The 12,296-nt window shown below is 36.9% G+C and overlaps 1 protein-coding gene across 9 annotated transcripts in view; it reads left to right on the top strand.

Moving 5' to 3' along the window:
- Positions 1-12,296, top strand: part of tmem63bb (transmembrane protein 63Bb) — a 90,375-nt gene that overhangs the window by 67,029 nt on the left and 11,050 nt on the right. For all 9 annotated transcript variants that reach the window (XM_079597811.1, XM_079597814.1, XM_079597815.1 and 6 more), the window contains 11 exons: positions 417-454; positions 935-1,077; positions 3,001-3,052; positions 3,154-3,262; positions 4,256-4,326; positions 5,890-5,970; positions 6,169-6,292; positions 7,683-7,816; positions 8,843-8,980; positions 10,100-10,253; positions 10,945-11,051. In XM_079597811.1, the coding sequence (XP_079453937.1) occupies positions 417-454; positions 935-1,077; positions 3,001-3,052; positions 3,154-3,262; positions 4,256-4,326; positions 5,890-5,970; positions 6,169-6,292; positions 7,683-7,816; positions 8,843-8,980; positions 10,100-10,253; positions 10,945-11,051 (1,151 nt within the window). The remainder of the gene's footprint in view (positions 1-416; positions 455-934; positions 1,078-3,000; positions 3,053-3,153; positions 3,263-4,255; positions 4,327-5,889; positions 5,971-6,168; positions 6,293-7,682; positions 7,817-8,842; positions 8,981-10,099; positions 10,254-10,944; positions 11,052-12,296) is intronic.

The following is a 12,296-nucleotide window of genomic DNA, read 5'->3' on the forward strand; positions in this document are numbered from 1 at the left end:
CTCTCTCACACACACACACTCTCTCACACACACACTCTCTCACACACACTCTCTCTCTCTCACACTCTCTCTCACACACTCTCTCACACACTCTCCTCACACTCACACACTCTCTCACTCTCTCACACACTCTCTCGAAAAACTCTCACACACACTCTCTCGAAAAACTCTCACACACACTCTCTCACACATTCTCACACACACACACACACACACACACTCTCTCCGACTGACGGGCAGAGGCTTTTACAGGCCTGGCCGGATGTTGAAGATCTTGTGTTGATATATGCAGTAATAGTCTGTTTATTGTTGTGTGTACTGCATTATGCATGTGAGAGAGAGACTGAGCAGTGTGTGTGTGTGTGTGTGTACATCGTTTGGACAGTCATTCATAGTTTGATGTGCTTTTATTGCAGGGCTTCTGTTCCTGGTTGACTGCCATATTCAGAATAAAGTAAGTGGCTCTTTGGCTCTAGCGTGAGGTTGTTAATATCAATAGCACAGCAGAACACACAGCGCTAGACCTGTGTTGCACACTCAATATAAGAGTTTCTCAAACGCTTTTGACAGCCGAACCCCCGAAAATATTACCTTATTATAGTTAATTATTATTACTCGGTACTTCAATATAAAATTACACTATAACAATGACACCTTAAAATAAAGTGTAACCATTTTTTTTTTTTTTTTATCGTGTATCTCCTGCGGTTTCCTCAGTTTGGGAAACCCTGCACCATATTATATATTCTATAAGCCATACTATTTATCCCATACACTATAATTCATACTCTCTTTACTTCCTATTCCATACTTCAAGCTCAATATCTCCATCCTGTATAATCTTTATACTCTGTAATCAAGCTTTCTCCAGTCCGCACACTGCATGTGTTCTCTATATCATGAAGTGTGAGGGTCTCTCTCTCTCTCTCCACAGGGACGAGGAGATCCGGGAGAAGTGTGGAGAAGATGCCGTCCACTATCTGTCGTTCCAGCGGCACATCATCGGTCTGCTGGTGGTGGTGGGCGTTCTGTCGGTGGGCATCGTTCTGCCCGTCAACTTCTCAGGCAACCTTCTGGGTGAGTCCACGAGAACTGCGGCGTGCTTAAAGGGATCCTTCACCGATTAGCATTAAGCTTTGTATCAGTAGAAACCCGGTAGTATTTTCCGTGACCGTGCTTCCCTCCCTCATGTCCCCCTGAGACGAGAGATTTCTGTATTGTGTGTCTGGAAAAAAAACCTCCGATGACGCAAAAAACGCCATTTAGCATCTGAGGCTTTCCTGGCCAGAGGATAGAGACTACAGCCAGTATTCACCAATTGACCCTTCACAGGGAGCTTGATTGACAGGTGATCTGACCAATCATACTTCGCCATCCGCCATTTTGTCCAACAAAGCAGTCAGGAGAGTTAGTAGATTAACATGGAGGATTTGAACTTGAGAAGCGGAGTGTACTGACGCCTTTCCGCGGTTAAAACAACATTCCTTCTGATGTTCATTCATGTTTATTTGATGCTATAAATGAACTAGAAGGAAGAGATGATCGGTTCACGAGCGGCTTTAACTGAGCGATCTGTCACGACACGTTAAAGAGCCACAAAACGGTATTTATCGTTTAAATTTCTTTTAAAAAATGACCAAATTTGAAAGGTGAGACTTATTTAATATGTTTAATATCAAAAGTAACCGAAAGTAACCTGGTCTGTGTCTGTCAGTCAGTGTGTTGTCAGTGTCCTCTCTGGTCCCCGATGTGTTGTTCACTGCGTGAGAACATGGTGTGTGTGAGAGAGCGGCGTAGCTTATCGGACATAGCGACAGTAACTAAGGGGGGCGGGTCTTTGCGAACTGTCAATTACACCATTTTCCTCCAGTTATATTAGTGCGCACAGGACTCTCCATCACTAGACGGACGCTGTGCTAACATTAGCGCTGGCCGTGTCCCGTCTCTCTGACCTCTGATAGATTATTATCGGAGAGGGTTAATCCACAGCGCTCCGCTTGAGTAATAAGATTGAACTTCTCTCTGCTCGACGGGTAATTGATCGGCTGTTACAGGGACGGAGAGAGCAGTGAAAGCCAGAAAAACGAAGGGAAACGGGACAAATCGATGATGGGCGTTTTGCACGAGTCCTTCGAGACGTGAACACTGTGGACCGAGTCAAAGAGGGCCGAGAGCGCCGTCAGGAGTGACATCTAAAGCGACCAATCACAGTTTAGGCTGTTTTAGGCTCCATCTAAGCCTGCAAGAGTAAATGTTCACTTTCTCGGCTTGAGTTTCAGGCCTGAGATAGAAGGAAGGATTGAAGTGTGTGCATAACCATAACCGCCAGTTTCAACACACTACTTTATGAACTCAACCAGGCCCCGCCCCTTTATTCTGCGTATTAATTATTGAAATGAGAATATTGTGACGTGTTTGTTCCCGGAAGAAACTCGAGACTACAATGGAGGCGTTTCAGGAGTTCAGAAACACTGACACTGATATAGAGAAGAGCTCCTGCTGGAGGGACTTTGTGCTTTTGAACCATTTTATTTTTATATTTACATTTTATTTGATTCAATTGTGTGTGTATTTGCATTTATAATTGTTTATTAAATGTATCTCTTTTTTTCATAATTTATTATTTCATATTTTATTTTTATAAATTTTTCCATTTATCTATTTAATTTTTTATTTTACTAATTTATTATTTGTTTGTTTTTACTTACTTATGCAATTGTATTTACTTTTTTTGCATTTATCTATTATTTATTTTATTTTACTAATTTATTATTTGTTTTTTTTTATTTACTTATTATGCAATTGCATTTACTTTTTTTTTTGCATTTATCGATTTCATTTATTATTTGTTTTTATTTACTTATTATGCATTTATAATTTTATTTGAAAAAGGCCATAATGTGACCGCGTTCAGCACATTCTGACAGCGTTTCCTAAATATGACCCTTTGATAGCTTTCAAAAGCACAAATGAAGTTATTGTTGTTGTTGTTTTTCTCAGACAACAACGCGTACAGCTTTGGACGTACAACAATCGCCAACTTGGATTCCAAGTGAGACATTTTATTCATTGCACACACATTGAAAACCTCCCTGTATGCTTTAATTGAAGGATTCTGGGTAAAGTGTGCTTGTGTTTCTCTGTGTGCTTCAGGAATAATCTCTTATGGCTGCACACGTCGTTTGCCTTCATATACCTGCTCCTCACCGTCTACAGCATGAGGCGCCACACGTCCAAGATGCACTACAAGGAAGACGATCTGGTACGTGAACCCTATCACGGGACAAAAAGTGCGGTAACACTTTACTTGAAGGGGTGTGCTAAAGACTGACATGACACATTCATAATCATGACACGACATAAGTCATGAATATTAAGGAGGTTTTATGCATGTTTATGACAACTGCCATTAAGTGTCATTCGCTCAATTATGACATTTTTAATGCAAATATGACATTGTTTGAGATGTCTTTATGACAACTTGACATAAACCATTGCATTATAACCTGACAGTGTCATAACTTGACAACACCAAGACAACATAGGAGATTCATTTTCAAACTTAAGAAACCACTTAGCTTTATGGGTTAATTGGCTGTCATGAGGCCATTATAACTGTCATGAATATTCTTCTTGACCTCAACTACAGTGGTACAAATTTAACTTTTCATTAAAATGTAATTTTAATAACAAATTCAATCCATAAAGCGAAGTAGTTTCTTTAGTTTGATAATTAATCTGCTATGTCATGTTTATGACAGCTTGTGTTGTCTTGGTAATGTCAAGTTGTCATGATAAAGACACTGACAGGTTATAATGCATTGTTTGAGATATCTTTATGACAACTTGACATAAACCAATGTCATATTTGCATTAAAAATGTCATAATTGAGCGAATGACACTTAATGGCAGTTGTCATAAACATGCATAAATCCTCCTTCATATGTCATGTCATGATTATGAAGGTGTCATGTCAGTCTTATGCACACCCTTTCAAGTAAAGTGTTACCAAAAGGGCTGTTGTTAAATAACAGAAGATGCGTAATGTGAACACCAGCACATCTCGAGGCTCTTGTGACGTGTGCGGCTCCTCAACAGCTGTAATGCTCATGAAATATTCATGAAGTCTGTCTATAGAGCTGACCTACATTTCTGAGCTTAACCTCAATCTGCACTGCGACGTCCTCCAGCATCAGCGCACATGTAAATGAAGTAAATATCATAAATAACATCTTCTTTTTCTCTCTTTCTCAGGTGAAACGCACTTTATTTATCAACGGCATTTCTAAATATGCAGAAGAAAGCCATATAAAACAGCACTTTGAGTAAGACTTCCCCTCTTCTATGCTTTAAACATCTATGCTTCCCTTCGCATTTACATTTTTAAATGGGTCACGGGAAGAGCTGGCCGCTGTAAATCATGTCTCATGTGAAATATTAAAACCACATGTGTGTAGTTTGTACGTTAGTGGGCGGCAGGGATGTGAGCGTCCTCCTCGTATGCCACAGGACTGTAATTGTCTAAATGAGTGTTTTAAATTCGAGTCATGCGGCCGATCAGCCGAGGCTCTTCTTGCCAAAAACGAGTGTGATGAGGCGCCGGGGACCAACTATGAATAGACTCGAGTGTTAATGTCATTTTACCTGAGAGCTGCTAGCAGAAAATCAATAAAAAACGTCACCGGATAGGAGTCTGTCATTACTCATTACTGTAATGATGAACAATAGGAATAGATATTAAGTATTAAGATATTAAGATATTAATAGTGTAGAGATATTAAGATATTTACAGGGGAAACTTGAAAAATTTGAATATCGTGCAAAAGTTCATTTATTTCTCCGCATTGAGGCAGTAATTCATGCAAAAGAGGCTCAAACCAAATACCGAGTACATATGCATGATTATACTTTTTATACTTTTTTCAGATCCTTTTTTTAATTGATTTCATGTATTATTCGAGATTTTGAATTTGGGGTTTTCATAAGCTTTAAGCCATAATCATCAAAATTATAACTTTTGCACGATATTCACATTTTTCGAGTTTCACAGTCTGTAGTTATTAGTGATATATGCAATTTTAGATGTTAAAATACTATTTCGTATCCCAGTTTAAAGGATGCAGATGTGTCTAAATTTGGGGTCTGTAATATTTGTATGTTTTTCAAAGAAGTTTCTTATGCTCAGCAAGGCTGCATTTATTTGATTAGAAATACTAATATTGTGAAATTATTTTTACAATTTAAAGTAGCTGTTTTCTATGTGAATATATAGTAAAGTGTAATTTATTCCAGTGATCAAAGCTGAATTTTCAGCATCATTATTCCAGTCTTCAGTGTCACATGATCCTTCAGAAATCAGAATAATATGAGGATTTCTGATTATTATCAATGTTAAAACAGTCGTGCTGCTTCATGTTATTGTGGAAACTGTGATGCATTCAGGATTTCTGGATTCTTTGTACGTTCAAAAGAACAGCATTCATTTGAAATATAATCTGGAACATTATAAATGTCTTTTGATTAGTTTAATGCATGCTTGCTGAATAAAAGTATTCATTAAAAAAATAAAAACATCTTACTGTCCCCAAACTTTTCAGTGATAATGAAAAGTGAACCTTAAAAGTATTTGTTTTCTTGTGGAATATTTACTCAATTTTTACAATAATATAGTTTGTTTATTTTACCCACTGATTTTTTTTATTTTTATTTTTTTGAAAATCAAGTTATTTTGCATTTCCAAAATATGCAAATTGCATGTTTTTGAAATTCATACACTTCTGTTTTAAGTTTCATGACCAAAGCAACGGTATTAGAGTTTCTGATGTCATTATTATTATTATTATTTTGTGAGTGTGAGATGTTGATTTCTTCATGTGTGTGTCTCACAGACAGGCGTACGAGAACTGTGTGGTGCTGGAAGCACGTGTGTGTTACAACGTGGCGAAACTAATGTCTCTGAACGCGGAGAGGTAAACATTCACGCTTTAATGCATCAGTCAGATTTGGCTTTGGATAGGTTATTATTCACAAAAGCACTTTCTTTCTTAGCTTCAGAAATGATACGACCTCTGAGACTTTCTATTGATCTCTTAAACGGGTGATCTCTGAGGGGACGAGCATTGATCCGCTGAGCTGAACGTGTGTGTGTGTGTGTGTGTGTCCTGCAGGAAGAAGACTGAGCGCAGTAAGAAGTTTTTCACGGATCTGATGGCTAAGGAACACATGCCCACGATGATCAACCCGAAGCCCTGCGGTCACTTGTGCTGCTGTGCCATCACCGGCTGTGAAGAGGTATAAACGCATTACCCACAATGCCTCTGTGCTGTCAATATATAGTACAAAGTGCCGTTGTCAGAGGAAATACTCAACACTGACCAATAAAAGCAGGGTTCAAACCATTTTTACGTCTTTTCTGCCCATGGCTGCTAAATACATTTGCTAACCATAATTAATACTTATTGTTATTATTAGGAGCCAAGCACAAAAAGTGCGTAGTCACCTCTTTTATTAGTTAGTGTTCTCTTGAATTATGGTAAAAAGTTTAGATTTGGCACACAGATAGAAGACAGTCTGAACATTAACCACAGCGAATTTTGAGTCTCTATCTCAATCCCTCTAGCGCCACCAACTGGCCAAATTCTCATTCACGTTTATGCTAGTAACTTTTGAACCATAAGAGCTACTAACTAAATTCCTCTGATTCCTTGACTCAAGACTATTAAACGTTTCCCAAAAAAACTACTTCAAAATCACCCACGCCTGTTTGTTAAATTTTCACTAAGTTGGCTCACATCATCTTCAGACCTTGCTGGCAAAAAGTTATTAAAAGCTTGAATAGCACGCAAACGAATTTGATGAAAAGCGCAGCTCTATCTCCGCAACACTTTAGTGCATTGAGACGAGTCTTGGTACATATCACAAGCATGCAGCGCTTCAGCACAGCGCCACCTACTGGTCAGGAGATATGAAAAATGGCCTATTTTGCTTAAAACTTCTGAATGTTTTGTGGATTAAAATCCTAAAACTGGTCTTGTTTTAATTCAGTACTGCATACAGTCAGAGTTGAACAATTTCCCTTGTTGAATAATACCCAGTTTTCCTAAATCGGCCATTTTGGGCGTCTGCCATTTTGAATTTTGTCGTAAAATGCTGTATTTTTGATAGACTAAACAGTTTTCAAATAACGCATCAACGAAATGAATATCTACTTTGGTGTAATATAAATTAGTCAACATATCTTGTAATTTTTTTTTACAAAAAATACAATTAAAAAATGTTTTGTTACAATTTAGATTTTTGTTTTTTAGAATGTTAAATGTAACAAAATAGTAATCAGAGTTAGCATCCAATCAGACCATTTAGAATCAAGTGTTCTATTCTGTTTATTTCAAAGGGATATATATTCTAAATATAGGCTATTATGTTAATTTTTAATTGCGTTTTAATTTATTTTTATTTTTAAGTGACACTTCTAGTCCTAGTGGTTTAATGAACTCTCATTAGGCTTTTGGTGTCCTTGAATAAAAGCATTTGTGTCGCGTCTGAGATTGAGTGGTTCAGAGGAAATGAAAGCTCTCGTGTGAGGAAGTAATAAAGCTCAGGATTTAGGAGGCTCGTGTCTGGTGGCGTGTGGCTGTTTGCACTGGTTTGGTGATGGAGACGTAAATCTGTGGTTCTGCAGGAGGAGGCTGTGAGTTATTACACTAAACTGGAGGCCAAACTGAAAGAGGAATACAGGAAGGAGAAGGAGAAGGTCAACACTAAACCCCTGGGCATGGCGTTCGTCACCTTCCAGAACGAGACCATGACGGCAATGTGAGTATGAGCTTTTTCAGACAAATAACACGTGTCACGTGAGGGGATGTTGCAATATGAATACAAATAACATTGTGTAAAATATAGAAAAAATACTAACTTTATTAAATTGGAAAATATTTTGCAATTTAAATTGTAAATTAATTTGGAAAATAAAATATTTTGCACGAATATTGTTATTGGTTGTGCCAAAAGAGCTCTAGCTCCCATGAAGCACTGCGAATGATGTAATCGAGTCGATCTCCCTACACTCTCAAAATACAGTACTTATGGTATATATGGTATATATGTTGGTATATATGCTCATATTTTGCAATAAACTTAAAATATATATATATATAATATATATAATATACTGCTTATGAAAACCTTTTCACAATATTTTGAATTTGGGGTTTTCATAAGCTGTAAGCCATAATCAAAATTATAACAAATAAAGGCTTGAAATATCTCACTTTGCATGTAATGAGTCTATATAATATATTAGTTTCACCTTTTAAGTTGAATTACTGAAATAAATGAACTTTTGCACCATATTCAAGTGTTTCCAGTTTCACCTGTATATGTATAATCAACATTTGTAAATGAGTAATTTTCTATTTTTATAAATTTATGTTTGTAGTGTTGTGATTCTCCTCGTAGCTGATTGGCTATAACTCTTTAACGAAGACTTTTTAAAAAAAAAAAAAAAAAAAAATATATATATATATATATATATATATATATATATATAATTTTTTTTTTTTATTATTATTTTTTTTATCCCTGTGTAAAAAATGAATGGAAAAAATGGGACAGGCGCTGTTGCACTCTATAATTTATTTATTTGAACTTATTTTGTTAATTTCCAAGTGATTGATTTACAGTTTTTTTTCTAGATTTTTTAATTTCATTTTAATTAATGAAAAAATCTGCCATCTCAAAATGCTGTCTAGGTGTTCAGCTCTCCTGGGTTTTGGATCTGTTGATGTAGTGTGTGATTTCCTCTTGATCTGTGTGTGTGTGTGTGTGTGTGTGTTTCTGCAGAATCCTGAAGGACTTTAACGCGTGTCAGTGTCAGGGTTGTAAGTGCCGTCAGGAGCTGCGATCCTCTCAGTTCAGTGAAAACCTTCACGTCTATAACTGGAGCGTCAGTTATGCTCCCGACCCACAGAACGTGCGCTGGTGAGGAGCAGACGTCTCACTCACACACACATTCTCTCTGTCTCGGTTATTTATTCTCTGCATTTATTTTCTGCATGCATGGAAAATAACCGTTGGATTAATGGAAATGTGCAGTCACTGTGTGTCCCACAATGCAATGCTTTAACTTGACCTTCCAATTCTTGACCCTTTATTCAAAGGGGCTGCAAATAATTCAGATGTTTTTACACAAAACTGAATTGCACAAATGCAAAATAACTCTACTTTGATGTTTCATAATGCATATTTGAGGCTCTGACGCGGATGGAATCACAGAATCCAGTCATAAAAAATGGAATTGACTGAAAAATACAGAAATTCACAGAATGGATGAATAAATCAAAAGTACATGCAATCAAATCACAATATATTTGGTTATACACAATATAAGTTTGGTTTAGCTTGAAGAAATTGTGACAGAAATATATTACTGTTGTACGGTAGAATGCATTTCTTAGTCACATTAATGATATTAATAATACATTTATTAAAACTTTTAAGAAATATCACAATTTTTCTTCCATGTTTTAATTTTATCAGCAAACCTCTCTTCTGCAGGACTTTGGTTGCCAAAAATAAAAGGATTTACTCATTTTCAACAGATTAGAACATTAAAAATGTATTAAATTGCTATTTTTTTTATGTCATCCGTATTTGATAATACATTTTGTAGTAAATCATAAATCCAGAAAAATTTTAAGAGCACAGAATTTCATATGTCCCTATTATTGTAAATCTTTATGAATGAAATTGATTAGACTTTTTTTCTTTTTAAATTGAAGAAACCATTAAACCGGAATCCAGAAACATTTACAAAATTAAGAACGGATTTTTGGAAAAATCTAACGTAATTCAGGCCCTAATTCTGTTTGACACACTAATTTAAAAGCATAGTAGGGCTTTTATACAGTAGTCTACGCTTGAACCGTACAGTAAGCAATGCGCCGTCTCTCTCTGTCTGTCAGCCGTTTCTTTGCTGACTTCATTATGTTCAGGAATTACCCACGAGCACTCGATACCTGATCAAGCTAAGAGATTTGATTCTTTCTGCTGAGTGTGTTTGTATTCTTTAGTTTGATTGAAACTCTGTTTTGCTCGCAGGGAGCATCTGTCTTTAGGAGGAGTCTCCTGGTGGCTTCGCTGCTTCATCATCAACTGCATCCTCTTCCTCCTCCTCTTCTTCCTCACCACCCCTGCCATCATCATCTCCACTATGGACAAGTTCAACGTCACCAAGCCTGTGGAGTATCTGAACGTAAGGCGTCAAGTCGTTGTGAAAATGCTGCAGAGAAATCTGTCAATCAGAACATCTTTGATGTTTATATAGAGACTGAGCATGTACATATGCAATATATATATATATATATTTTTTATATTTGTCTTGTTTTCCAGTCAAAATATCAGACATTTAAAACACACACACACACACACACAGATATATACCGGTATATTACTTATAACAAGGAAAAACATTGGTATAAAACATCTACTATATATTCTCTGAATATATTAATAAAAATATTATTGCAATTAACTAAATGTAAAATATTAATGGATTCATTTTATTAACATTTATAAAAATATGTAGTTGAGATATATATATATACACAAATGTATTATTTATTTATTAGTTAATTCATTATTGTAAATTACTATAATAATTTTAAACATCTTGCTTATGTTTTTTTGTTTTTTTCTCCACTTAATTCATAAAATGCAACAAAATATCAATGATCCTAAAATAGGCTTTATTTATTTTTGCTAAAATATTTAATTTGACCTGCACATTCAGATTCACTCCGTCATTAATTTATAATATTTTACGCATTTAATGAGATCCTGATGGACAAGCAGGAGTTCAGAAAGGGAAATGCCTTCTGGAATGGATATAAAAATGCTTGTGTAAGCGTAATCACGTGACCGTGTGTGTGTGTGTGTGTGTCCAGAACCCGATCGTCACCCAGTTCTTCCCCACTCTGCTCCTGTGGGCGTTCTCCGCTCTGCTGCCCACCATCGTCTACTACTCCGGCTTCTTTGAAGCCCACTGGACCAGGTACAATCCCACAGTCTCTGTCAGCATAACACACTTTTAAAGACTTATTTATGGATCCAGAATGTATTTTGCTAAGAATTTTTTGTAAATGTACTTAATTATATTTTTTTCTTTATTTATTATTATATTTAATTTTTTCTTTGCTCATTCCTCCCGGGTTAGTGACATCACCAACCCTAACATTTACATAAACCCCGCCCCCAGAACACGATTTATAGATTATCATGACAGAATATGCTAATCAATGACTAGAAGATAACTACACATAAGCTTCATAAATTCGTCAACAAACAATACAGAAATGTCCTGTTGCTTCTACATGTTGTCACTTCTTCTTGAGTCTCTCCATCATTGTGACTCTGGTGGTTTGATCTGTGTGTGAGGTAAAAGGACACAAGCTCTTGAAGCTCCGCCCCCATTAAGAATTTTCCCGCCTCAAAAACCAAACTCAAACCAATCAATCTTAAAGGCCATGTTGCAGGTTTAATTTTTCAACGAATTTGTGCAATTTGCTTGTTGGTAATGAACATTTAAACTTTTATCCATTGTATTTTATGTTGTTGGGTATCACAAAACGGAATATAATACGAAAAAGTAGGTACTATCTTACAGCGCCAACGATTCTCCTTTCCGCCACAATGCATTGCATGACGTCACCTTGGGGAGAGAGTTTACCAAAGCCCGCGTTGAGAGTGACTAGAGAGACGAGTAGTAGACGAGTGTATTCAGATAGCGCAGATTATAGAACATGATCATTGACTATACAACACATCTATAGTCACCTATAAGTGTTTAAATTGGTTCATAAGACTTCGTGAAAAAAGTAAACAAACAACATACTCGTGCGTGCTGGCTTGAAGGGGACCATGATCCTGCCTGAGATGTGTGTATGCTATCTTCAGCACAAACGGGTTCAGGCAGCATGCATTCAGCATTCAGTCACATCTGGTCGCGGGGTGAGCTCCTCGACCAGCGACCAGAACGCACTCACTCTGCCCTACAGCACAAGCTTTCCAGCGCAGTTTCCATGGGACGGCACCGCCCGCGCGAGCACCTGCCAAACACCGCGACAGACGCGCGGCGGCTACGCTTGCAACAACATTTTCACCGGAGGAAGAGAAACGCTTAGAAACGCCCATATAGCAGCACGATGCCTTCTATTTATAGATGACAAAGACAAAGTTTACCAGTACTGTGACAAAGGCTACCGGTACTTATCTGAACTAACGTCATGATCACCGCCAC

Source organism: Phoxinus phoxinus (genome assembly GCF_949152265.1).
Source record: "Phoxinus phoxinus genome assembly, chromosome: 22".
Lineage (NCBI taxonomy): Eukaryota > Metazoa > Chordata > Actinopteri > Cypriniformes > Leuciscidae > Phoxinus > Phoxinus phoxinus.